At 61.4% G+C, this 26,932-nt stretch overlaps 1 protein-coding gene across 1 annotated transcript; it reads right to left on the bottom strand.

Moving 5' to 3' along the window:
* Positions 1–25,238, bottom strand: LOC146422568 (voltage-dependent L-type calcium channel subunit alpha-1D-like). Its single transcript, XM_085046213.1, has 47 exons — positions 25,183–25,238; positions 24,266–24,512; positions 23,525–23,630; positions 21,925–22,064; positions 20,426–20,568; positions 20,199–20,351; positions 18,680–18,876; positions 18,197–18,300; positions 17,953–18,113; positions 17,789–17,872; positions 17,019–17,106; positions 15,927–15,953; positions 14,758–14,918; positions 13,861–14,086; positions 12,637–12,844; positions 11,785–11,905; positions 11,116–11,197; positions 10,951–11,005; positions 10,739–10,802; positions 10,184–10,316; positions 9,357–9,486; positions 9,046–9,105; positions 8,667–8,773; positions 8,305–8,392; positions 7,873–7,980; positions 7,527–7,579; positions 7,091–7,237; positions 6,814–7,015; positions 5,944–6,102; positions 5,763–5,873; positions 5,581–5,664; positions 4,936–5,064; positions 4,789–4,854; positions 4,592–4,683; positions 4,236–4,395; positions 3,957–4,084; positions 3,785–3,881; positions 3,600–3,702; positions 3,402–3,503; positions 3,197–3,327; positions 3,004–3,114; positions 2,448–2,566; positions 2,228–2,368; positions 1,859–2,001; positions 1,182–1,294; positions 872–1,099; positions 1–323 (listed from the first exon to the last, which is right to left on the bottom strand). Exons 1-47 carry the CDS (start codon positions 25,208–25,210, stop codon positions 72–74), a joined length of 5,892 nt encoding a protein of 1,963 aa, XP_084902339.1. The 5' UTR covers positions 25,211–25,238; the 3' UTR covers positions 1–71.
* Between the last annotated feature and the right edge of the window lie 1,694 nt (positions 25,239–26,932).

Below are 26,932 nucleotides of genomic sequence, written 5' to 3'. Positions count from 1 at the left end.
CGGCCCCGCGGTGCCGGCCCCGGTTTCTATACCCGGATCCCCGCTCGGCCCCGCGGTGCCCGTCCCGGGTTCTACACCCCGCCGGCCCAACCCATCTCGTCCGCCAGCTCCTCCTCCGCCGGTGGCCGCAGCGGTTCCTCGTCGCTGTAGACGGCGGGCGCGGGCGCGGGGGCGGGCGGTGCGCGGCGCCGGGTCAGCAGGTCGGCGGCCGCGCTCTCCATCTCGTCCATCGTCATGTCGCACGCGTCCGCGATCTCGCGCTTGGCCACGGCCACGAACTTGGGGTCGCGGGCGAACAGCCCGAGCCCCTCTGAGATCAGCACCTGGAGGGGGGCGAGGGGGAGGCGCTGGCACCGGCACCGGGCACGGGACTGTGTCCCCCTTCTCTCTCACTGCTTCCACCAGTCTGTCGGCCAAGGCGCTGGCTGTCCCCATCCGTGTCCCCAGTGTCCCCCTTATGTGTCCCCCCCTCACTCATGGCCTCCACCAAGCTGTTGGCCAGCCTGTGAGAGGTCCCTGTCGCATGTCCCCTACATGTCCCCCCACCATCTCCCATTCAGTGTTTCTCCTCCATGCCCCCCCTGCATTCACAGCCTCACCAGGCTGTCACCCCGTGTCCCCCCATGTCCTCTACTCACAGCATCACCAGGCTGTCACCCGTGTCCCCCCATGTCTCTCCCATGTCCCCCACTCAGCCTCCACCCGGCTGTTGGCCGAGCTGTGTCACCCTATGTCCCTCCCACGTCCCCCCCATGTCTCCACACTCACAGCCTCCACCAGGCTGTCACCCAAGCCATGTCACCCCATGTCCCCACACTCACAGTCTCCACCAGGCTGTCACCCCGTGTCCCCCCCATGTCCCCACACTCACAGCCTCCACCAGGCTGTCGGCCGAGCCTCGGGCCAGGGCGTCGCAGGGCCGCAGGCGGAGCGGCGCCGGGGGGAACCAGCGGTTGAGGGGAGGCAGGCTGCCCCCCGCGCCCCCCGGAGGAGCCCCCTCCACCAGGATGAGCGGTGCGTACAGAACGTGCCCGCGGGCCGGGGCTGCCCAGGCCTGAGAAGAGCCCCCCAGGCGCCAGGTCTCGGAGCTGCCGTAGCCCTGGGGACGAGGAGTGGTCAGTGCGGGGGTGACACGGTGAGGGTGTCCCCTCCTCGTGTGTCCCCCACCGCTCCAGCAGTACCTGCGGGCGTGCGGGGCCGGGCGGGCCCGAGGGGTTGTAGGTGCCCGGGATGGGCTCGTCCTCGCAGCTGCCCTGGCGCCGCAGGCACTGGATGGTGAACGAGGGCTTCCGGCCTGGGGGGCAGCAGGCATGGTCAACCCCCGGACAAGGACCCTCCGAGAAACCGGGCAGGGTCAGCCCCCGGCCAGGGAACCTCCGGGAAACCGGGCAGGGTCAGCCCTGGCCAGGGACCCTCCGAGAAACCGGGCAGGGTCAGCCCCCGGCCAGGGAACCCCCGGGAAACCGGGTAGGGTCAGCCCCCGGCCAGGCACTCCTGGGAAACCGGGCAGGGTCACCCACCCTGGCCAGGGAACCTCCGGGAAATTGGGTAGGGTCAGCTCCCACCCAGGGACCCTCCGGGAAATCGGACAGCACTGGAAGGGGTCACCCCCGCTTTTCAAAGACCCCTCGGGCTAACAGGGTACACCGGACAGGACCCTTCCCCCTCGGGTTTCTCCGGGGCACTAGGCAGGGTCATCTTCCCCTACCATCAGCCTCAGGGCCCTTCCTGGGCTACCGGGGAGCCGCCCCGGGCTACCGGAGCTCGGTCAGCACTCCCGAGGCCGAACTCGGAGGGTCTCACTGGAGCCCCGCCTCCTCCTTTGCCCCCTCCCCGTTTTCCCCGGCGCCGTCCGTACCCGCGGGGGTGGGGGGCAGGAGGCGGCGCCGTTTCAGTTGTTGCCCCTCCCGGGCGCCGCTGCCGAGCGCGAAGTGTCGAGGGGGCAGCGGCAGCGACCCTCCCCGGGGCAGCTCCGCCGCCCAGCGCGGGGGTCCCGGCAGCCTGGGGAAGAACAGGGGGTCAGTCGGGGGTTGGGGGAACAGGGAGTCAGGGGGTGACAGGAGCATCCCCTCCCGGGACAGGTCCCACCAGTGCCCCCTCCCCAGTTTAAAGGCACACATCCTGCCTTTCGGGGGTCCCGGCAGTGTGGCACGGGGACAGCATCAAGGGCTGACGGGACCCCCGCTCTGGATGGGAGTCACCCCCAGGGTCGCGAGGGTCGCGGTACCTGTCCCCAGCCCAGCGGTGCCGGGGCGGTGCCGAGCTCTCCAGCTCCTCGTCGTGGCTGATGTCCCCCGTGTCCCCTACCGGCTCCTCCACGTCCTCGGCGGGGGCTTCCTCGTCCTGCTCCCCACCGTCGGAGCGCCGCCTGCGCACAGCGCCATGAGCACCCCCGCCCTCCCCGGGGATCCCCTGCCCCGTGTCGGGGTGTCCCCAGCCCCCCGTACCTGCCACCATGGGAGGGGGGTGCGGGGTCCTCCCCCTCGGTGGGGGCCGGGCTGGGGGCGGGGGGCGGCTCGGAGAGCAGGGGGGAGCCAGGTGCTGAGCCGTAGAGTGTCTCGGGGGCCTGCGGAGAGAGGTGGGGTCAGTGGGCATGGCCACTGGACAGGTGTGGCCATTCAGTGTGGCTTTGGGGCAGGTCTGGTGGATAGGTGTGGCCATGGGACAGGTGTGGACATTCGGTGTGGCTTTTGGGCAGGTGTGGTGGATAGGTGTGGCCATGGGACAGGTGTGGACATTCAGTGTGGCTTTGGGGCAGGTGTGTGGCTGGTAGGTGTGGCCACGGGACAGGTGTGGCCATTTGGTGTAGCTTTGGAGTAGGCGTGTGGCCAGTGGGTGTGACCATGGGGCAGGTTTGGCCATGGGACAGGTGTGGCCGTTTGGTGTGGCTTTGGGGCAGGTGTGGCCATGGGTTAAGTGCGGCCATTTGGTGTGGCTTTTGGGCAGGTGTGGCCATGGGACAGGTGTGGCCGATGGGCGTGGCCAGGGTGGGGCGGGGCTCACAGCATAGGTGAGAGGCTCCTCCGAAGGGGCGTCGCCGCCCTCGTCCCCCTCCAGGTCACTCAGTGCCCGGCGCATCTCAGGTCCCAAAGCCTGCAGCGTCTGCAGCCCGGCCTGGGAGGGACACGGGGGGGTCAGGGGGTTCACCTGGTGACACCTGTGACCCCCCACGCCCACCCACGGGGAGGGGTCGCACCTGCAGTGCACACTCATTGCTGGGTCCCGCGTTGGCACCCAGCATCCCGCGCTCCTTCCGCCGCCGGAACTTGCGGAAATAGTCCTGGATCAGGAAGGTGGCGTAGAACTTCCCGACGGTGACTTCCTCCTCTGGGGGACACGGAGGGTCAGGGGGCAGCTGGGGGTCTGTGGGGGACAGGGCAGGGGACAAGGCCCTCACACACCCTCGGGCGGGGGGATGACCTCGTCCAGCAGCTTCGGCTTTGTCCTCTTCCAGATCTTCTTGACCACAGCACGAAGCTCCTTGTTGGCAATGTCCAGGTTCCCTGGAGGGAGGGGACACGGGGTGGGGGGAACACACAGCCGTGACTGTCACCCCCTGCTGTCCCCTGGTCCCCCCTGGACTCCCCCCAGCTCCCAACCTTCTGTCTTGATCTTGAGGGAGGTGCGAACCAGAGCGAAGAGTGTCGCGTTGAAGGTGACAGTCCCATCCGAGTTGAGGGGCATGTTCATGGCCACCAGCCGCTGAGGAGAGGACAAGAGGGGGATGAATCTGGGTGGCTCCCCCTCAGGACCCCCCCAGATCCCCCCAGGACCCCTCCAAGACCTTGCAGGCCACCCGGTGTGGACAGAGCTTCCCAAAGCCCAGCGGGGGTTGGATCCGGCGCAGCAGCGTCACCACGTCCAGGTGCTTGATGCGGCCCCTGGGGGGGTCAGGGGGTCACGGGTGGTCCGGATACCTGGACCCCCCAGCTGGGGACAGGGGGACAGTTACACACTTGGCCGCAGGGTCGTACTCGGACCACACACGCTTGAACTCATCCAGGTGATGCGGGCCCAGGATGGACCAGTCCCGCGTCAGGTAATCGAAGTTGTCCATGATCACAGCCACGAACAGGTTGATAATCTGTGGGGTAAAGAGGGGTTGGGATTTTCAGGGGCTCCTGAGGGCTGTGGGGCAGGGCTGTGGGGCAGGGCAGGGCAGGGGCTGTGGGGCTGGGCTGTGGGGCAGGGCTATGGGGCAGGGCTATGGGGCCATGGCCCTCCACATCTCTCACCAGGAAGGCGCAGAGCATGAAGAAGCTGATGAAGTAGGCGATGGCGAAGTTGCTGCCGCAGGTGAACTCCTCCCCTGGGCCTGCGTCCGACTCGGGGTCACAGCGCTTGCCCGGCAGGCTGGCCAGCATGATCTCCTGCCACGCCTCCCCTGTGGCACACCTGCACCCCACGGGACACATCTGTACCCCTGGAGCACACCTGTGCCCTTCATGGGGAACACCTGTACCCCCCATGACACACCTGCACCCCATGGGACACACCTGTTTCTAGAGGAAGCTCCAAAGTCCCACGGGAAACCCAGAGCCCCCCAGACCCCCCTCGACCCCCCCAGGCCCCTCCAGCCCCTCAGCCCCACCTGAAGAGCAGCAGCACAGCCTGGGGGAAGGTCTGGAAGTTGTTGTTGCGGTTGATCTGCGTCCCGTCCTGCAGCGCCACTTTCCCGAAGGTCTGAGGGGGACAGGGCGGGTCTGGGTGGCCTGGGGCTGGCAGGACATCACCCCCCACGCCCGTCACCTCCCCCTCACCTGGGCAGGCTCCCCCCAGACCCCTCACCTGCATGCCAATGACAGCGTAGATGAAGAAGATCATGGCGATGAGCAGGGCGACGTAGGGCAGGGCCTGGGGACAGAGTGGGGGGTGAGGGGTGCTGTCCCCTCCGTGTCCCCTCCCCTGTGTCCCCCAGTGTCCCCCACATCCCACCTGGAAGGACTTGACAAAGGTCCAGAGCAGCGTGCGGATGCCCTCGCCCTTGGAGAGCAGCTTCACCAAGCGCATCACGCGGAAGAGCCGGAAGAAGGTGATGGAGATGCGGGAACTGTCCTCCGAGCTCTGTGGGGAGGGGGGTCAGGGGCACCCCAAAACCCCTGCAAACCTCCCCCAAAAATCCGCCAGCTGGGGACACCCCCCGTACCTCACCGACATGTCCCCCATTCTGATGTCACATGCAGATGTGATGGAGATGGAGATGATGGAGATGAGGTGATGGAGATGATGGAGATGATGGAGATGAGGTGATGGAGATCATGGAGATCATGGAGATGGAGATCATGGAGATAAGGCGATGGAGATGATGGAGATCATGGAGATGAGATGATGGAGATCGTGGAGATCATGGAGATGAGATGATGGAGATGGAGGTCATGGAGACCATGGAGATGATGGAGATGATGGAGGTGATGGAGATGATGGAGATGGAGATGATGGAGATCATGGAGATCATGGAGATCATGGAGATGAGATGATGAAGACAAACAGATGGACATGAGGACATGGACAAGGGGAGACCCAGACATCCAGGACCCCCACAAAATCTCCCCTGGCCAGGGGATGAAGAGGGTGACTCACGTTGACTTCGGTGACAGCGATGTCCACCACACTGCCCACCACGATGAGGGCATCAAAGGTGTTCCAGGCGTCGCAGAAGTAATGCTGGGGGAGAAAGGTGGTGAGGACCCCCTGCCCTGTGATATCCCCCCTTGTGTGACCCCACAGTGTCACCCCAACCCTGTGACAGCCCCCCAGCATACCCGGGGCTTGAAGGCGATGATCTTGAGCACCATCTCCACGGTGAAGAGCCCCGTGAACACCATGTTGAGCAGGTCCATCACGTAGTTGAAGGGCTTCGACTGCTCGTAGTGCTGTGGGGACACACGGGGGTCTGGAACTGTCCCCCCATGACCCCTCGGTCCCCCCAGGTGTCCCCCTCACCTGCACGGCCAGGGCGATGGTGTTGAGCAGGATGAGGACGAACATGATGTACTCGAAGGCGGTAGAGTTGACCATGGCCCACACGCGGTACTGCGTGCGGTTCTTGGGGATGTACCGGCGCAGGGGCTGCGCCTTCAGCGCGTACTCCACGCACTGCCGCTGTGGGGACAGCGTGGGGACATTGCGGGGACACTGGGGGGCACACGGTCACCCCACTGCCACCCCACTGCCCTTACGTACACCGCTACTGTGGGGACAGCATGGGGACATTGCAGGGACATGGCCACCCCACTGGCAGCCCACTGCTCCCACACACACTGCTGCTGGGGGGACAATGTGGGGACATTGCAGGGACACGGCCACCCCACTGTCCTTACACACACTGCCGCTGTGGGGACAGCGTGGGGACATTGCAGGGACACGGCCACCCCACTGCCCTTACACACACTGCCACTGTGGGGACAGCGTGGGGACATTGCAGGGACACGGCCACCCCACTGCTCCTACACACACAGGAGCTGTGGGGACATGGGGATGGCTTGGGGACACCGCAGGGAGATGACCACCCCACTGCCACACCACTCACTGCTGCTAAGGGGACACTGGGATGGAAAAGGGACACTGCAGTGACACAGCCACCCTGCTTCCTCCCCAGGCACTGTGGCTGCAGGGACACCCTGATGACATGGGGACACCACCACCCTGCTGCTCCTCTACACGCTGCTGCTGTGGGAACATGAGGATGGCATGGGGACAGTGTGGGGACATCATGGGGATGCTGTGAGAACACGGGGCTGACACAGGGATATGGGACTCTGCAGGGCCATGGGGACACCAGAGGGCCACCGCAGGGCCACCACGTCCCCTGACCTGGTTCTTGTCGAGCTCGCAGTTGCGGTATTCGCTCTCGCCCTGCGCCCGGAAGGTGATGATGACGAAGCCCACAAAGATGTTCATCATGAAGAAGGCGATGACGATGATGTAGACAATGAAGAAGATGGAGATCTCCACGCGGTAGTTGTAGATAGGCCCCTGGTCCTCGGCGTTGGCGTCGATGGCCTTGTACAGCAGCCTGGGGGGACACGGGGCTGGGGAGGTGTCCCTGTTGCTGGGTGGCAGTGTCCCCACGGCCAGCCCAGGGACTCACGCGGGCCACCCCTCGAAGGTGGACACGGTGAACAGAGCCATCATCCCCGCCAGGACGTTGTCGAAGTTGAAGTCGCTGTTGAGCCAGAGGCGCTCCCTCACCGATGGGTGGGACACATCACCGTCCTTGTACACCAGGAATGTCCCCCTGGGACAGGGACAGGGGACAGCCAGGGTGAGACCCCAATCCGCAACAGGACACTGCCACCACTGACGGGTGGGACACATCCCCATCCTTGTACACCAAGGGTCAGTTTGGGGGTTTTGGGGTCATTTTGGGGCATATGGGTTGCATTTGGGGGTGTGAGGCCAGTTTGGGGAGTGCAGGGATGCATTTGGGGATTTGTAGGGTCATTTTGGGGTGCAGGGGTCAGTTTGGGGTGCAGGGGTCAGTTTGGAGGGTGTGGGGTCAGCTTTTGGGTCAGTCAGACACTCACTTGCACTCTCCCGGCGTGTGTTTGGCCTCGTCAGTGCAGCTGTAGAATTTGCCCTGGGGGGATCAGGGGGTCAGGGGGACCCTCAGCCCCCTCGGGGGGTGAAGACCCATCAGGGGGGCTGGGGACCCTCGGGGGGTGCTGGGGGCACTTCAGGGTGGGTTGGGGACACCTCAGGGGGTGCTGGGGACCCCTCAGGGTGGGCTGGGGACACCTTAGGGGGTGCTGGGGACCCTCGGGGTGGGCTGGGGACCCCTCAGGGTGGGCTGGGGACACCTCAGGGGGTCTGGGGACACCTCAGGGGGTGCTGGGGACTCTCGGGGGGTCTGGGGACACCTCAGAGCCCCACCTTGAAGAGCTGCACCCCAATGCAGGCGAACATGAACTGCAGCAGCGTCGTGACGATCATGATGTTCCCGATGGTGCGGATGGCCACGAACACACACTGCACCACGTGCTGGGGACAGGGACAGGGGTGTCACTGGGGCATGGGGATAGGGACAGGGGTGTCATTGGGGCATAGGGACACCATATGCCGGGGATGGAGATGGGATGATGTCAAGGGCACTGGGACATGGGGACAACAGGGACACTGGGAACACCTGGATATGGGGACACTAGGACACAGGGATAGCAAGGACACTGGGACATGGGGACAACAGGGATACTGAGGCCACTGTGTGCTGGGGACACCTGTGACACTGCTACCTCCGGACATTGGGGACACAGGGACAATGGGGACAGCCTCCTCCCAGTGCTCCCAGTTCTCCCAGTTGCCCACCTTAAGGCCCTTGGCCCTGTTGATGGCTCGCAGTGGCCTCAGGACACGCAGGACTCGCAGAATCTTCACCACCGAGATGGCGCTGGAGCTGCAGAGGGACACACCAGTGCTCCCAGTAATGCTCCCAGTGCTCCCAGTAACGTCCCCAGTGCTCCCAATAATGCCCTAGTGCCCCCTAGTAATGCTCCCAGTGCCTCCCAGTAACATCCCCAGTGCCTCCAGCAGCACTGCCACTCTTTTCTCCCATCCCCAGCAATGGTCCCAGTACTCCCAGTGCCATACCTCGTACTCTCCCAGTGCCCCCAGTGTTGAGCTAAGCCCCTCCCAGTGCCTCCCAGTGCTCCCAGTTGCCCCCAGCTCACTGCATGCCGAAGGAGATGAGGGAGACGCCGACCACCAGCAGGTCCAGGAGGTTGAACCAGTTGCGGCAGAAGGAGCCTTTGTGCAGGAAGGCGCCGAACACCGTCATCTGCGGGAGGTTGTGAGCCCCAAATTCGGAACCCATCCTATCCCTGGAGACCCCAAAACCTTGGGAACCCCCAAACCCTGGGGAATTCCCCCCCAAAACCCTGAGGAAACCCCAAAACCCTGGGGAATCCCACCGTAAGCCCTGGAGAATTCCCCCCCAAAACCCTGGGGAATCCCACCCCAAAACCCTGGGGAATCCCACCCCAAACCCTGGGGAATCCCACCCCAAACCCTGGGGAATCCCACCCCAAACCCTGGGAGCCCCCCTCATACCTTGAGCAGGATCTCCACGGTGAAGATGGAGGTGAAGGCATAGTCGAAGTAGCCCAGGATCTGGGGTGGGGGGAAAATGGGGTGACCCCGACCCCTCTCAAACCCCCCCAAACCCCCCCAGCCTCCCAGGACACCCCAAACCCACCCAGATCTCCCCCACCTCCCCCCCCTGCCCTTCCCAGTCCCCCATTTCTGCCCCCCAACTCCAGGCGAGCAGATCCCATATCCCACAAGGTTACAGGGCGGATTCCCCCCACACCCCCCAGTTCCCCCAGTCCCTCCCAGTTTGCCCAGTTTGCCCAGTAGCCCACGTGGTTTCGGGGCGAGTGGGCTCGCACGGGGTCCTCTGCGGCCAGCGAGATGCTGCTGAGGATGATGAAGACGAGGATGAGGTTGGTGAAGAAGTGGTGGTTGATCAGGGCGTGGCACTTCACCCGCAGCCTGCGCCGGGAAAAGGTCAGCTCCCAGTGCTCCCAGTCTGCCCCAGTTTGTGTCCCCAGTGCTCCCAGTCTGCCCCAGTTTGTGTTCCCAGTGCCCCAAATCCCCCCAGCCCTCCAGTGACTGCCAGTGCTCCCAGTGCCCACAGTTCTCCGCTCCCAGTGCCCACAGTTCTCCATTCCCAGTGCTCCCAGTGTTCCCAGTGCCCCCAGCACTCCAGTCCCAGTGCCCCCAGTGTCCCCAGCCCTCCAGTCCCAGTGCTCCCAGTCTGCCCCAGTTTGTGTTCCCAGTACCCCAGGTCTCCCCAGCCCTCCAGTGCTCCCAGTCCCTCCGGGCCTCCAGTGGCTGCCAATGCTCCCAGTGCCCCCAGTTCTCCATTCCCAGTGCTCCCAGTGTCCTCAGTGTCCCCAGCCCTCCATTCCCAGTGCCCCCAGTCCCCCCAGTTTGTGTTCCCAGTCCCTGTGTTGCTCTTAGTGTCTCCAGTGCTCCCAGTTTGTCCCCAGTTCCCCACTGTTCATGTCCCCAGTCCAGTGCTCTCGGTTTCAATCCCAGTGCTCCCAGTCCTCCCAGTTTGTCCCCAGTCCCTCCATGTCCCTTGTGTCCTCACTCCCCCATTGTTCTCAAAGCCTCAAGTCCCAGTGTCCCCAGTGTTCCCAGTGCTGCCAACACCAGTGTCCCCAGTGCTCCCAGTGCCACTCACGGGTTGGTGCTGCTCAGCACGAAGAAGGCACTGCCCTCGGGGATTGGGGTCACCTTGGGCTTGGGGGGCTCCTCCAGGGACTCCAGCCTGGCCCTCCCCAGGCTGTCACGCTCCCCCCCAGCCTCCTCGTCACCTGCAAGGGACCCCCATGTCTGGGCATTGTCACCTCCCAGGAACCCCCAATGTCTGGGCATTGTCACCTCCCAGGAACCCTCCATGTCCGGGCATTGTCACCCCTCAGGGACCCTCATGGCACCATCTTCCCCTTCCAGGGATTGCCAAATCAGGGCACTGTCACCTCCCAGGGAGCCCCCACCCCTCCAGGGAACCCCATGGTCAAGGACTGTCACCTCCCAGGGTCCCCCTTTGTCACCCCCCTGTGGGAACCCCCACTCCAGGCACTGCCATCCCCCTGCAGGGTCCCCATGTCACAGCACTGTCACCTCCCCATGGACCCTGACGTTCAAGGACTGTCACACCCCCCCTCCAGGGACCCCCACATCAGGCCACTGCCACCCCCCCGTGTCCCCTGATGTCCAGGCAGGTGACACTCACCTTCCTCATTCCCCTCCTCCTCCTCCTCCTCCTCCCCCTCCTCCTCCGGCTGATCCCCCTCAACCTGGGGAGGAAAGGGGAGGGGGATGAGGGCTGTGCACACCCAGGAGGGGTGGGGGTACCCCCTAGGACCCCCCAGGACCCCCCACTCACACTCAGCCCCCCAAGACCCCCAACTCACCTTCAACCCCCTCCCAGGACCGCCAACTCACCTTCACAGCCACATCCTGGCTCCCTGTCCCAGCTTCAGCCTCCCCGGCCTTTTCCCTGGGTTGGGGGACAAAGGGGGGCTCAACCAGAGGATCCCGGGGGTTGGGGACCCCCCAGGGGTCGGGCAGCCCCCCCTCCATCACCCCCCAAAAGTCCCCAGGGCTCACTTTTTGTCCCCTCCCGAGTTGATGTTGTCACCGTCAGCCAGGTTGTCCACGGCGATGGCCAAGAAGACGTTGAGGAGGATGTCTGAGGGGAGGGAAGGGCTCAGCAGTGCTCCCAGTGTCCTCCCAGTATCCCTGCAATATCCTCCCAGTGCCCTCAGTCTTTCCCAGTGCCCCCAGTCCCTCCCAGTGTCCCTGCAATATCCTCCCAGTGCCCTCAGTGCTCCCAGTACCCCCAGTCTCCCCAGTAACCCCAGTGCCCCCAATGCTCCCCAGTCTCTCCCAGTGCCCCCAGTGCCCCAGTCCCTCCCACTCCCTCCCAGTTCCCCCAGTGCCCCCAGTCTCTCCCAGTGCCCCCAGATCCTCCCAGTCCCCCCACTCCTTCCCAGTGCCCCCAGTGCCTCCCAGTCCCTTCCTGTCCCTCCCAGTGCTCCCCAGTGCCTCCCAGTGCCCCCAGTGCCCCAGTCCCCCCAGTCCCTCCCAGTGCCCCAGTCCCTCCAACTCCCTCCAAGTCCCTCCCAGTTCTCCCAGTGCCCCCAGTCCCTCCCAGTGCCCCCAGTGCCCCAGTCCCTCCCAGTGCCCCAGTCCCTCCAAGTCCCTCCCAGTTCTCCCAGTGCCCCCAGTCCCCCCCAGTCCCTCCCAGTGCCCCCAGTTCCCATCCTGCCCACGCACAGTTGCCGCAGATGAAGAGGATGACGAAGTAGACGCAGACGAGCATCCCGGGGAACACGGGGCCACCGTAGGCCATGATGCCATCGTACATCACCGCGTTCCAGTCCTCCCCCGTCAGGATCTGCAGGGGTTGGGGGTCCCCAAACACGGGGGACACCCCAAAACCTCAGTGCCACCCCCAGCACCCCCCAACAGTGCTCCCAGTGCTCCCAGTACAGCTCCACCTCCCCGTTCTGAGTCACCTTCCAGTTCTGAGGGCACAGTGTCACCCTGCAGTGGCTGCAGGCTGGTGATGGGATGGTTTGAGGGGAGCTCCTGGGTTTTGGGGTCTCTCCACAGGATTTCAGAGTTCCCCACAGATGTTGGAGTCTCTCTCAGCTTTCAGGGTCCCCCACGGGTTTTGAGATCTCCCACAGGTTTTGAGGTTTCCCATCATTTTGGGCTTTCCTCATGGGTTTAGGATCCCTCATGCATTTTGGGGTCTCCCCACAGGTTTAGGGGCCCCACGGAATTTCAGGATTCCCCACAGATGTTGGAATCTCTTGCAGCATTCAGGGTCCCCCATAGGTTTTGAGGTATCCCACAAATTTTGGGGTTCCCAATAGTTTTGGAGTCTCCTCATGGGTTTAGGATCCCCCATGCATTTTGGGATCTCCCCACAACTTTCAGAGCCTCTCTCAGGTTTTGAGGTTTCCCACTATGGGCTCCCCAAAGTTTTAGGATCTCCTCATGGATTTAGGGTCCCCCATGCATTTTGGGGTCTCCCCACAACTTTCAGAGCCTCCCACAGATTTCAGGGACCTCCTTTGGGGTCTCCCTGTGGGATTTCAGGGTCCCCCAGCTGTGGGGTACCTGGAACACGGTGAGCAGGGCCTGTGGGAAGGTGTCAAAGGTGCTGCGCTTGGTCTGAGTCTCATCGAAGCTGAAACGACCCCCGAAGAGCTGCATGCCCAGCAGAGCGAAGATGATGATGAAGAGGAAGAGCAGCAGCAGCAGGGAGGCGATGGACTTCATGGAGTTCAGCAGCGACCCCACCAGGTTGCTCAGCGATGCCCAGTGCCTGCGGGACACTGGGGTTACTGGGAGCACTGGGAAGGGGCTGTGGGGTCAGTGCAGAGCCAACAGCCAGTGATGGGGGTGTTGCGGGATTGGGGTGTCACCATGATGGGACATTGCAGGGTTGGGACACTGTGGGGTTGGGACATTGGGGTGTCATGGCTTTGGGACATTGTGGGGTTGGGATGCTGTGGGGTTGGGGCATTGGGGTGTTGGGGCACTGGGGTTTTGGGGCATTGGGGTGTTTGGATATTGGGACATTGCACGGTTGGGATGCTGTGGGATTGGGGTGTTGGGGCACTGGGGTGTTTGGATTTTGGGACATTGTGGGGTTGGGATGCTGTGGGACTGGGGCATTGGGGTGTTTGGGAATTGGGGTGTTGATATTGGGACATTGCAGGGTTGGGATGCTGTGGGGTTGGGCCATTGGGACGTTGGGGCAGAGGGTGTTTGGGCATTGGGACATTGGGACATTGCAGGGTTGGGACACTGGGGTGTCGGGGCATTGGGACATTGTGGGGTTGGGATGATGCAGGGTTGGGGCATCACAGCATTGGGACATTGGGATATCATGGCATTGGGACATTGCAGGGTTGGGATGCTGCGGGGTTGGGGCATTGGGGTGTTTGGGAATTGAGACATTGGGGTGTCATGGCATTAGGACATTGCAGTATCATGGCATTGGGACATTGTGGTGTTGGGACACTGGAGAGCCACAGTGTTTGGGTGTCCTGGTTTTGGGACATCGGGGTGTTGTGGTGTTGGGACATCAGGGTGTTGGAGCATTGGGGTGTCGCGGCTTTGAGGCACTGGTGTGTTGTGGTGTTGGGGTGTCCCACCCTTGGGACATCAGGGTGTTGGGGCATCGGGGTGTCACAGTGTTGGGGTGTCACGGTTTTGGGACATCGGGGTGTGGCACTGTTTAGCTGTCACCCTCCTGGGGCATCGAGGAATCAGGGCATTAGGGTGCCACGGCTTAGGGACACTGTGTCAGCGCGCTGTCCCCACGCTGTCCCTCACCGGGTGACCTTGAAGACGCGCAGCAGGCGCACGCAGCGCAGCACGGAGATGCCGAGCGGCTCCATGGCCCCGCGCTCCACCAGCGCCGTCTCCAGCACTCCCCCGCACACCACGAAGCAGTCGAAGCGGTTGAAGAAGCTGGCGAAGTAGCACGAGGGGCCGAGCGCGTAGAGCTTCAGCACCATCTCGGCGGCGAACAGCGACAGCAGCGCCTTGTTGGCGTACGCTGCGGGGCGCGGGGACACCGCGGGTGGCGACAGGACCCAGCCGCCGGGTCCCGCCGCCCCCCGGGCCAGGGTGACACCAGGAGGGTGTTGGGAACACCGGGAGCGGGGCGGAACCCCGAGTTCTGGGGGCGTTGGGGGAGAGCGAGGGTTTGGGGGGCAACTGAGGGGTTGGGGAGGCACTGGGGGGCTTGGGGTGGCACTGGGGTGGGTCGGGGGGCACTAGGGGGCTTGGGGAGGCACTGGGGGGTGTTGGAGGGGTACTGGGGGGTTGAGGGGGCACTGGGTGATCTCAGAGGGCATTTGGGAGGCACTTTGGGTTTGGGGGGCACCGAGGGATCTCAGGGAGAACTGGAGGGTTTGGAAGGCACTGGGGAGTGTTGGGGGGTATTGGGGGGTGTCGGGGGGCACTGGGGAGTGTTGGGGGGTATTGGGTGGTGTCGGGGGGCACTGGGGAGTGTTGGGGGGTATTAGGGGGTGTCGGGGGGCACTGGGAGGTGGTGGGAGGCACTTTGGGTTTGGGGGACACTGAGGGCTTGGGACACACTTTGAGTTTGGGGGACACTTTGTGTTTAGGGAGCACCGAGGGGTCTCAGGCAGCACTGGATGGTTGGAGGGTCACCGGGGGACACCGGGGGGTCCCGGGGATCACCGGAGGGTCCAGGGGTCATACCCTGTGTCTCGGTGAGCCAGGGCGGCTGTCCGTGATGCTCGGAGGCGATGGTCAGCGTGTTGAGGAACACCAGCAGCAGCACAGTCCAGTAGAACGACACTGATTTCACTGCCGCGCGGCAGCGACGGCGCCACAGGCGGTTCAGGCGGCGCAGGCGGCGCCTGGGGGGCGACAAGGGGAGTTTGGGGGGCGACAAGGGGGGAATTTGGGGGGCGACAAGGGGTTTGGGGGACGGCAAGGGGTTTGGGGGGCGACAGGGGGGTGCCGGGGGCGACAGGGGAGTTTGGGGACGACAGGGAGTTCGAGGGGCGACAGGGGTTGGGCGTGAGGGTTTAGAGGTGACAAGAGAGGAGAATTTGGGGGCATTCAGGGAATTTGGGGGCAGCCAGAGAGTTTAGAGGTAACAGAGGAAGTTCAGAAGCGCAGGGGGTTTGGGCGCTCAGGGAGCTGGGCACAGAGGGCAGCAGAGAGGGTTTAGAGAGGCGCAGTGGGATTTTAGGGGACGACAAAGAAATTTGAGGCGGCAGAGAGTTGAGAGAGGCGACTCAAAGAGAGTTAGAGAGGCGCAAGAAGAAGGTTTAGAGAGGCAGCAAGAGTTAGGAGCAACTGAATTTAAGAGATAACCAAATGATTTAGGCAGCAGAGGAAGTTTGAGGCAAAGGGAGTGTTAGCGAGAGTGACAGGAGGGAGTTTGTTGGGGCGACAAGGGGGATTTGAGGGCGACAGGGGGTTTGGCGGGCGGCAGGGAGGCCCAGGGGGCGGCAAGGGGTTTGGGGGCGACAGAGGGAGTTTGGGGGCGACAAGGGGAATTTGGGGGCGACAAGGGGGTTTGGGAGCGGCAGGGGTTTGGGAGGCATTCTGGGGGTTTTAGGGGCGACAGGGGAGTTTGGGGCGACAAGGGAGGTGAGGGCGACAAGGGGGGAGTTTGGGGGGCGACGGGGCAGTTTGGGGGGCGACAGGAGGGTTTGGGGGGCGACAAAGGGTGGAAGGATGTGGGACGGGATAGGTGGATGTGGGGGTGATGAAGTTTTGGGGACAGAGGGGAGGTTGGGGGTGACAGAGACACAGAAGACCCCCGGTTAGGTGAGAGGGGTTGGGAGGATTTAGGGGAGCCCCACTGAGGCCCCCCATCCTTTTTTCCACACCCTCAGTTCTTTCCCACCACTCACCAGAATTTTGTCTTTGTAATTTTGCCCCTGGGGAGGGAAAAGCACAGAGTTACCCCAAATTTTGGGGGTGCTGGAGGGGAGTCCCTTGGCCGTGGGGGGATATCTGGGGGGGCTTTATGGGGGCACTGGGGTCAGATTTGGGTGTGGGACGGGGGGGCTTAGAGGGTCCCTGGGGCTGTGGAGGGTTGAGGTATCTTGGGGTCACTTTTGGGGTCCTGAGGGAAAGTGTGGGGGATCCTTGGGGCTGTGGGGAGATCCCAGATGGCTTTGAGGTTCTGTGTGGGTCACTTTTGGGGTCTCAGGGGGCACAAAGGTTGGGGGGTGGCGTCCCCCGGGTACTGGGGGCTACGAGGGGGCTTTGGGAGGATCCCAAATGGTTTTCAGGTGCTGTAGGTGTCAGTTTTGGGGTCCTAGAGGGGTCCCAGGGGTCTGTGGGGTGTCCCACGGGTCTGTGGGGTGTCTCGGGGGTCAGTGGGGTGTCCCTGGGCTCTGTGGGGTGTCCCAGGGGTCTGTAGGGTGTCCCAGGGGTCTGTGGGGTGTCCCGGGGATCTGTGAGGTGTCCCGGGGATCTGTGAGGTGTCCCAGGGGTCTGTGGAGTGTCCCGGGGGTCTGTGGGGTGTCCCGGGGGTCTGTGGGGTATCCCACGGGTCTATGGGGTGTCTCGGGGGTCAGTGGGGTGTCCCAGCGATCTGTGGGGTGTCCCAGGGGTCTGTGGGGTGTCCCGGGGCTCTGTGGGGTGTCCCGGGGGTCTATGGGGTGTCCCACGGGTCTATGGGGTGTCCTTGGGGTCAGTGGGGTGTCCCGGGGCTCTGTGGAGTGTCCCAGGGGTCTGTGGGGTGTCCCGGGGATCTGTGGGGTGTCCCGGGGATCTGTGGGGTGTCCCAGTGATCTGTGGGGTGTCCCGGGGATCTGTGGGGTGTCCAGGGGATCTGTGGGGTGTCCCTGGGCTCTGTGGGGTGTCCCGGGGCTCTGTGGGGTGTCCCAGCGATCTGTGGGGTGTCTCGGGGGTCAGTGGGGTGTCCCGGGGGTCTGTGGGGTGTCCCAGGGGTCTGTAGGGTGTCCCAGGGGTCTGTGGGGTGTCCCGGGGCTCACAGGCAGCGGTCACAGGCGGTCGGCGGCGCCTCCTCCTCGCCCACCGTCTCCGTGTTGACTGAGGTGGTCTCGCTGCCCGGAAGGCTGGCTGGGGTGGGGGGCACAGGTCAGCCCTGGGGGGCTTGGGGAGTCCGGGGATGGGGGATTTAGGGGTCCCCGGTTTCAGGGAATATGGGGTGCCCAGGTTCAGGGAATTCAGGGTGTCCAGATTTGGGGAATTTAGGGTAGCGGGGTTTGGGGAACTCAAGGTGCCCCAGTTCAGAGAATTTGGGGTGCCCGGGTTGGAGGAATTTAGGGGTACTCAGATACAGGGAATTTGGGGTGCCGAGGTCTGGGGGATTCAGGGGGCCCGGGTTTGGGGAATTTGGGGTATCCAGGTTTGGGGAACTCAGAGTGCACAGGTTTGGGGAATTTGGGATGCCTGGGTTTGGGGGATTTGGGATGCCTGGTCCAGGGAATAAGGGGTGCCCCAAGTTTGGGGAATTTGGGGTGGCCTGGGGGATTTGGGGTGCCTGGGTTTGGGGAATTAGGGGTGCCCAGGTTTGAGGAATCTGGGATGACTGGGTTTGGGGAATTTAGGGATGCCTGGTCCAGGGAATTAGGGGTGCCCAGGTTTGGGGAATTTGGGGTGACCCGGGGGATTTGGGGTGCCTGGGTTTGGGGAATTCAGGGTACCCAGGTTCAGGGGATTTGGGGTGCCCAAGTTCAGGGAATTCGGGGTGCCCCAGGGAATTCGGGGTGCCCCAGGGAATTCGGGGTGCCCTGGGTACCATGAGTATCCGTGGAGTGACTGGCATGGCGCAACCACTTCAGCCGTGGCTTTCGCTTCCCCATCAGGTCCTCAGCAGTCAGGCCTGTGAGAAAGGAGATTTTTGGGGTGCTCAGCATCTGGGGGCACCCCGTGCTCCCCCCAGACCCCCCAAACCCCACTCACGGTGCTTCTCATGCTCCCCATCTTCCTCATCGCCCTCCAGGTCCTCAGCCTGGGTGATCCAATCCATGTAGCCCCGCAGATCCTCCTCCATCTGCTGCTTCTCCCGCAGCTTCTGGAAATCCCCGCGGGCTTTGGCCTTCTCTCGCTCCTTGGAGAACTCCCTGGCCAGGGGGGCACAGGTGTGACCCCAAAATCGCCTCTCCTGCCCCACTGCTGACCCCTGACCCCGCTGATGGCTCCTCACCCGCTCAGCACCCCCAGCACCAGGTTGAGGACAAAAAAGGAGCCGAAGATGACAAGGCTGACGAAGTAAATCCAGGGCAGCTCGTGGCCCATGGCATCCTGCATCTGCGGGGGAGATTTGGGGTGATGGGGGGAGTCTGGGGGTGACCCCAAATCTGCCCTCAGGTGAGGCCAGTGACACCCAGCAGAGAGATTTGGGGGTCTGTCCTGGCCCTAGGGATGTTTGGGGAGGGTTTGAGGGGCTCGGGGATGTTTGTGGGGTATTTGGGGGTTCAGGGAGGTGTGTTTGGATTTTGGGGGGCTCAGGGATGGGTGTGAGGATTTCGGGGGTCTCACCCAGTAGAGCACATCTGTCCAGCCCTCCATGGTGCTGCACTGGGTTTGGGGGCTCAGGGAGGTGTGTATGGACTTTGGGGGGCTCAGGGATGGGTGTGAGGATTCTGGGGGGCTCAGGGATGGGTGTGAGAATTTCTGGGGGTCTCACCCAGTAGAGCACATCCGTCCAGCCCTCCATGGTGATGCACTGGAACACGGTGAGCATGGCGAAGAAGAAGTTGTCGAAGTTGGTGATTCCCCCGTTCGGACCTTCCCAGCGGCCGCGGCACTCGGTGTTGTTCTGCAGGCAGGCGCGGCCGTGCCCCGAGAAGGCGCAGGGAGAGGGGTCTTCCTCTGACTCCAGGTCTGGGGACAGGAGACAGTGGGCTCTAGTGACAGCTGGGTGTGGCCTGGCACTGCTGTCACACAGCTCTGGTCCTCATGGTTAACTCTTGTCCCCACAGTTCACTCTTGTCCCCACGGTTCACTCTTGTCTCTATTGACAATTCCTGCCCCCACTGACAGCTCCTGCCCCACAGTTAACTCTTGTCCCCACAGACAATTCCTGTCCCCACAGTTAACTCTTGTCCCCACTGACAATTCCTGTCCCCACGGTTCACTCTTGTCCCCATGGAAAATTCCTGTCCCCATGGTCAACTCTTGTCCCCATGGTTCACTCTTGTCCCCATTAACAATTTCTGTCCCCACAGTTCACTCTTGTCCCCTCTGACAACTCTTATCCCCATTGAAAATTCCTGTGCCCACGGTCAACTCTTGTCCCCACTGAAGATTTCTGTCCCCATGGTCAACTCTTGTCCCCATGGTCAACTCTTGTCCCCATGGTTCACTTTTGTCCCCATGGTCAACTCTTGTCCCCACAGACAATTCCTGTCTCCACAGTTAACTCTTGTCTCCACTGAAAATTCCTATCCCCATGGTCAACTCTTGTCCCCACAGTCAACTCTTGTCCCCATTAACAATTCCTGTCCCCACGGTTCACTCTTGTCCCCATGATCAACTCTTGTCCCCACTGACAATTCCTGTCCCTGAGCTTCTTCACCAGCACTAACACCATTCCTGTCCCCACTGCTCACTCTCGTCCCTCCTGCCAACTCACACCCCTGACATTAGTGTCTCAGGGGCTTTAGGGTGGTCTCAGTGTGCTAAGGAGCCCCAAAACCTGCTGGGGTGTCCCTGGGGGATCCTATATGGTGGGGAGGGGGCTTTAGGGTGGTCTCAGTGTGTTAAAGAGCCCCAAAACCTGCTGGGGTGTCCCTGGGGGATTCTATATGCTGGGGAGGTGCTCAGGGGCTTTAGGGTGCTCTCAGTTTGGGTATCCCTGAGGGATCCTATATGCTGGTGAGGTGCCCAGGAAATTTAAGATGCTCTCAATTTGGGTGTCCCTGGGGGATCCTATATGCTGGGGAGATGCTCAGGGGCTTTAGGGTGCTCTCAATTTGGGTGTCCCTGGGGATCCTATTTGCTGGGGAGGGGCCTCAGGGGCTTTAGGGTGCTCTCAGTTTGGGTATCCCTGAGGGATCCTATATGCTGGAGAGGGGTCTCGGTGGCTTTAGGGTGCTCTCAGTTTGGGTGTCCCTGAGGGATCCTGGGACACCTGGGAGCACTGAGCCACTCCTGTGGGGTCCTGGGGCCCGCAGGGGACCCACGAGGTGACCTGCTGTCCCTACCAGAGCCGATGAAGAAGCAAGTCTTGTGCATGCGGCCGATGAAGAGCTCGAGGCCGATGATGGCGTAGATGATGATGACGAAGAGCACGAGCAGCGCGATGTGCAGCAGCGGCACCATCGCCTTCATGATGGAGTTGAGCACGATGTGCAGGCCTGGGGGGACACAGGGCGGGTGGGCAGGAGGCCGGGGGTGACCCCAAACCCCCGCTGTGTCCCCCAGGGCTCACTGGGCACGCCGGACACGAGGCGCAGCGGGCGCAGGACGCGGAAGGCGCGCAGGGCTTTGACGTCGAAGCCGCCGGGCTTGCCGCTCATGTGGTGAGCTTCGCCCGGCTTGTGGGACACCTGCTCCAGGATCACGCTGAACAGCCTGCCGACATCAGGGTCACAAAGCATTTAACGGTTTGTTTTTAAAGAAAAATGATAGTAAAGTGTTGTGGCAATCTCGCTGTTGAGCCGCTAGCAGAGAGAAGAATCCAGTTCTCAGTGGCAAGAAGGAAAAGGCTTTTATTGCTTTGATTTCATCATATATATAGAGTTTTCAAAGGTCACCCAGATTGGTCAGTCAAAAACCTCCCCCTAGGCCTGATTGGCCAGGTCTGCACCGTCCAGATCTTGGGACACTGTTTTTAATAACATCCAAACCTTATCTTTATTTATAAAACACAAAAGGATTACCCATGGGAAAGACCTGTGCTAGCCACATGGCAACACAGACTTTCCCATGGGAATTTTCTCTTCTTCTTGTGTTTTTATAAATAAAGATAAAGTTTGGATGTTATTGAAAAGGTCTCTGGAAAGACAAGGTGGTTCAAGCCTGGCCAGTCGGCCTAGGGGGAGGTTTTGAATTGGCCCAGTTTGGACAACCTTTGAAAGTCTATATAAGTTCTAAAATGAATTAATTAATTCAGATTTGTGCCACCTGAGACTCTGCCTGGTTTCTTCACTCTGCTAGCGATTCAACAGCGACAGAGTGTTTGTGTTGTAATTGTAGGGAAAGTTCTAGAGGCAGATTGTGTGTAACTCGTCCTTTTGTTCCGTGTTGTGTTGTGTTATTTGCAGATTCAGTGTGACAAACTTTTCACTTTTCTACCTGTTCAGTGTAATTGACTTTTTGTTGTTGCTCTAAGTTAAGATTGTACTTTCAGTGTTGATTTTATTTGTGGTTTTTTAATGACTTCAATGTGGTTTTTTAATGATTTTAATGTGGTTTTTCAATTATTTTAATTTTTTTTAATGATTTTAATGTGTTCTTAAATTATTTTAATGTGTTTTTAAATTATTTTAAAGTGCTTCATTAATTTTTTTAATTTGTTTTTTAATTATTTCAATGTGTTTTTAAATTATTTTAATGTGTGTTTTTAATGATTTCAATGTGTTTTTAATGATTTTAATGTGTTTTTAAAATATTTTAATGTGTTTTTAAAAGATTTTAGTGTGTTTTTATAATGATTTTAATGTGTGTTCTTTAAATTATTTCAATGTATGTTTGAAAAATTATTTTAATGTGCCTTTTAAATTATTTTAACATGTTTTTTAACGATTTTAACATGTTTTTTAACGATTTTAACGTGTTTTTTAACGATTTTAACGTGTTTTTTAACGATTTTAGCGTGTTTTTTAACGATTTTAGCGTGGTTTTTAACTATTTTAACGTGGGTTTTTAACGATTTTAATGCATTTTTTTAACAATTTCACCGTGTGTGAGTGTCCCCAGCCCGCTCACCCCACGATGACGATGACAAAGTCCAGCAGGTTCCAGCCGTTGCGGATGTAGGCGCTGGGGTGAAGCACCAAGCCGTAGGCGATGATCTTCAGGAAGGTCTCCACCGTGAAGATGATGAGGAACACGTACTCCACCTGCTCCTGGGGGGCACAGCAGCCTGGGGGTCAACACCCCCTTTTTGGGGACGTCACCACCCCACAGTGTCCCTTTTTGGGGACTCCACCTGCTCCTGGGGGGCACAGCAGGTAGGGGTCAACTTTTTGGGGATCAACACCCCCTTTTTGGGGACATCGCCACCCCACAGTGTCCCTTTTTGGGGACACCACCTGCTCCTGGGGGCACAGCAGCCTGGGGGTCAACACCCCCTTTTTGGGGATCAACAACCCCTTTTTGGGGACATCGCCACCCCACAGTGTCCCTTTTTGGGGACTCCACCTGCTCCTGGGGGCACAGCAGGTAGGGGTCAACTTTTTGGGGATCAACACCCCCTTTTTGGGGATGTCACCACCGCACAGTGTCCCCTTCTGGGGACACCTCCTGCTCCTGGGGGGCACAGCAGCCTGGGGATCAACACCCCCTTTTTGGGGATGTCACCACCCCACAGTGTCCCTTTTGGGGACACCTCCTGCCCTGACAGCCTGGAATCACAGTGACCTATTCCCCGGGAGGACATTTCAGGACACCCTCTGTCACCCACAGTGTCCCCCTCCCTGGGGATCAGGGACATTTGGAGACCCTCACCCCTTCCAGCATCCCCTGGGTTGTTTGGGGATCCCCTCACGGTGTCCCCTTCTCCTGAGGGACAAGAGACAGGGATGTGTGTCCCCTTTTGGGGACAAAAGACAGGGATGTTTGTCCCCTTTTGGGGACAAGAGACAGGGATGTTTGTCTCCTTTTGGGGACAAGAGACAGGGATGTTTGACCCCTTTTGGGGACAAGAGACAGGGATGTTTGTCCCCTTTTGGGGACAGGGACACTTGGGAACCCCCCTGCATCCCCTTCCCTCTGGGGACAAGGACACTTGGGAGCCCCACCAGCCCCTCACACCTCCCAGTGTCCCCTCCCCTGACCACAAGGGACAGGAACGCTTGGGGACCTTCCCTGCCACCCCCTCGGCTTTCCCTCTGCCTAGAGACAAATGACAGGGACATATGGGGACAGTCCCCAGAGTCCCCTTCCTTTGTGGGTCAAGCCATGGAGATATTGGGGTGTGCAGCCCCAGTGTCCCTCGCTCGGGGTGACAAGGGACATTCAGGTCTCCCCCTCCCCCGCGGCTGTCCGGGTAGCTCAGCCGGGATTATCTCCCCCGGCCTGCCAAAGCGGATTAAAGCAGCGGCACAGGGTGTGCCAGGGGACACGTGTGACACAGGGACCCGCCAGGTCCCCACAGTGCCACCCCACCGTGTCCCCAAAGTGTCACCCGCAGCCCCCAGCCCAGCCCAGGGTGGTGGGGTGAAACCCCCCCCTTTCCCAGTGCTCTCCCAGCACCAAACTGGGACCAGTTTAGGCTCCTCGGGCACTGATGGGGTGGGAGTGACCCCGTTCGGGGGGTCTGGGGGCTTTGGGGGGTCTGGGGGCTTTGGGGGGTCTGGGGGCTCACCAGGTTATGGTTGGAGGCGTTGGAGTCATCCTCGGGGAAGGGGATGTAGACCCCCAGGGCCACGCAGTTGGCGAAGATGGTGGCGAGGATGAGGATGTCGAAGGGCCTGGGGGAGCAGCAGGGGTGGGGGAATCTCCAGGGACCCCCAAACCCCCCAAGCCCCCCACTCACTTCCACTCCATGATGCTGATGGTGACCCCCTGAGCCCCCCACTCATTTTCACTCCACGATGCTGATGGTGACCCCAAACCCCCCGAGACCCCCCTCACTCTCACCCCGTGATGCTCATGGTGACCCCCAAAGCCCCCCAAGCCCCCCACTCACTCCCACTCCACCATGCTGATGGTGACCCCTAAACCCCAAGCCCCCACTCATTCTCACCCCATGATGTTCATGGTGACCCCCAAGCCCCCACTCAACAGCACTGGTAGTGACCCCAAAGCCCCCGAGCCCCCACTCAACAGCACCGATGGTGACCCCCAAAGCCCCCAAGCCCCCACTCACTTCCACTCCATGATGCTGATGGTGACCCCTAAGCCCCCAAGCCCCCATTCATTCTCACCCCATGATGCTCATGGTGACCCCAAAGCCCCCACTCAATAACACCGATGGTGACCCCAAATCCCCAAAGCCCCCAAGTCCTCCACTCACTCCCACTCCACGATGCTGATGGTGACCCCCAAAGCCCCCCACTCAACAACACTGATGGTGACCCCAAAGCCCCCCAAGCCCCCCACTCACTTCCACTCCACGATGCTGATGGCCGCCCGGCGGATGGGGTTGTTGAGGCGCAGGCAGAACAGGGCGCGGGGGGAGCGATGGACCCCCCCGGTGCCCCCCTGGCCCTTGTGTTTGGGGTGGGGGGGTCGGCGCTGCCGCTGGCCCGGGGGTGTCCCCCCGCCCGCCGCCCCCCCGGCGCCATCGCTGGACCCCCAGCCCAGGGGCTGCCCCATGGCCTCGACCAGGGGGGACAGCTCCTTGGGGGGGCCTGGGGAGGGGACAGGGTGGTCAAGGGGGTGGGGAGAGACCCCCCAAACCTTTCTGGACCCCTCCAAACCTTTCTGGACCCCCCCAACACCTTTCTGGACCCTCCCCAACCTTTCTGGACCCCTCAAACCCTTCTGGGGTTTCTCCCAAGACCCTCTAACCCTTGGACACCCCAGAAGAACAAGGACCACCCCTGAACACCTCGATCCCACAGAGCAGAAACCCCTTCAAGTCCTTCTGAAACCCCCAAACCCCTCCTGCCCCCCACCCGAATTACTACTGGATCCCCCAAATCTTTCTGGACAGCCCCCCTGAACCCCTCCTGAAACCCCTCAACCCCTCCTGAAACCCCTCCTGGACCCCCCAAACAATTCCAGGACACCTCCAACCCCTCCTGGAACCCCTCACCCTCCTGAAACCCTCAACCCCTCCTGGACCCCCCAACAACATTCCAGGACACCCCCAACCCCTCCTGGTCCTCAAAATCATCCTGGACCTCCAACCCTTCCAACCCTGGCACCCCCAGACACACTGTGACCATCCCTGAAGCCCCATCCCATACACCAGAGCCCCCCAGACCACTCAGGGACCCCCCAAGCCCTCAGGGACCCCCCAAGCCCTCAGGGACCCCCCTTGACTCCTCATTTTTCCCATATCCCCCCCAGACTCACCCTCTCCATTCTCCTCTGACTCTGACATGGTGGGGAAATCCGGGGGGTGTTTCTGGGGGGGCACCTGGGGGTGTTTTGGGGTGTCTGGGAGGGTTTGGGGTGCCTGGCAGAGGGGGAGGAGGGTGGTCCGAGGGACTTTCAAGGGGATTTGTGGGGTCTGTTGGGGTTTAGGAGCATCGAGGAGGTGGACTGGGGGGATTTGAGGAGGTTGGGGGTGTTTAGGGGTATCTAGGGGGGTTCAGGGGGGTTTTGGGGTGCTTAGGGGGGTCCTGGGGGTGCTTGGGGGGGTTTCAGGGGTGTCCAGGGGGGTTTCAGGGGTCTGTGGGCACCAGGGTCTCTCCAGGGCCTCCCCAGGGCTCGTCCCAGCTCGTCCCTGCCGGGGATTATCGGGGATTAACGGGGGGGTGAGGGGACAGCGCTGCCCACGTGTCCAGAATGGCATGGGAGAGGTCAGGGACAGCAGGAGAGGGGCTGGGGACAGGTGTGAGGGGACAGGGACAGGTGTGAGGGGACAGGGACAAATGTGAGGGGCTGGGGACAGGTGTGAGGGGACAGGGACAGGTGTGAGGGGCCGGGGACAGGTGAGAGGGGCTGGGGACAGGTGTGAGGGGTCAGGGACAGGTGTGAAGGGCTGGGGACAGTGTGAGGGCTGGGGACAGTGTGAGAGGGGATGGGGACAGGTGGGAGGGGACAGGGAAGGTGAGAGGGGTTGGGACAGGTGAGAGGGGATGGGGACAGGTGAGAGGGGCTGGGGACAGGTGTGAGAGGAGTCAGGGACAGATGTGAGGGGTTGGGGACAGGTGTGAAGGGACTGGGGACAGGTGTGAAGGGACTGGGGACAGGTGTGAGGGGCTGGGGACAGGTGTGGGGGCTGGGGACAGGTGTGAAGGGACTGGGGACAGGTGTGAAGGGACTGGGGGGACAGGTGTGAGGGTTGGGGACAGGTGTGAAGGGACTGGGGACAGGTGTGGGGGGCTGGGGACAGGTGTGAGGGCTGGGGACAGGTGTGAGGGCTGGGGACAGGTGTGAAGGGACTGGGGACAGGTGTGAGAGGTTGGGGACAGGTGTGAGGGCTGGGGACAGGTGAGAGGGGACAAGAGGGAGAGGGGCTGGGGACAGGTGTGAGAGGTTGGGGACAGGTGTGAGAGGGGCTGGGGACAGGTGTGAGACAGGTGAGGGCTGGGGACAGGTGTGAGGGTTGGGGACAGGTGTGAGGGATTTGGGACAGGTGTGAGGGGCTGGGGACAGGTGTGAGAGGGGATGGGGACAGGTGGGAGGGGACAAGAGGGAGAGGGGCTGGGGACAGGTGTGAGGGGAGTCGGGGACAGATGTGAGGGGATGGGGACAGGTGTGAGGGGACAGGGACAAGTGTGAGGGGCTGGGGACAGGTGTGAGGGATTTGGGACAGGTGTGAGGGGTTGGGGACAGGTGTGAGAGGGGTTGGGGACAGGTATGAGGGGCTGGGGACAGGTGTGAAGGGTTGCGGACAGGTGTGAAGGGTTGGGCTCATGAGGGATGCGCTGCCACCATGGCTCCCCTCACACCCCATGTGTGTCACAGTGTCCCCAAACAGGCGCCGCTTTTCCATTTTCATAGAATTACAGAATCGTTTATGTCAGAAAAACCTTCAAAACCATCGAGTCCAACTGTTCCCTCAGCACTGCCAAGGCCACCGCTGAACGTGTCCCCAAGTGCCACATGCACACATCTCTCCCCTCACAGGCTCTGTCTCCCCCTCAGCTGCCCCTCC

The sequence above is a fragment of the Lichenostomus cassidix genome, unplaced genomic scaffold (genome assembly GCF_008360975.1).
Source record: "Lichenostomus cassidix isolate B80296 unplaced genomic scaffold, HeHo_3.0 HiC_scaffold_40, whole genome shotgun sequence".
NCBI classification, from domain to species: domain Eukaryota; kingdom Metazoa; phylum Chordata; class Aves; order Passeriformes; family Meliphagidae; genus Lichenostomus; species Lichenostomus cassidix.
Note: the sequence above shows the minus strand (reverse complement) of the source record. Positions and strands in the feature narration are given on the sequence as shown.

Bases quoted from the DNA above. Each gene is read 5' to 3' on its own strand.
- LOC146422568 (XM_085046213.1), bottom strand. From the start codon at position 25,210: ATGTCAGAGTCAGAGGAGAATGGAGAGG. The intron at 18,301-18,679 runs GTGAGACCCCCA...TCTCCCCCGCAG, and splicing joins GGACGGATGTGCTCTACTGG to ATGCAGGATGCCATGGGCCA. The intron at 9,487-10,183 runs GTGAGTGGCACT...TTCCCGGCGCAG, and splicing joins GTGCTGAGCAGCACCAACCC to GCTGCGGGTGAAGTGCCACG.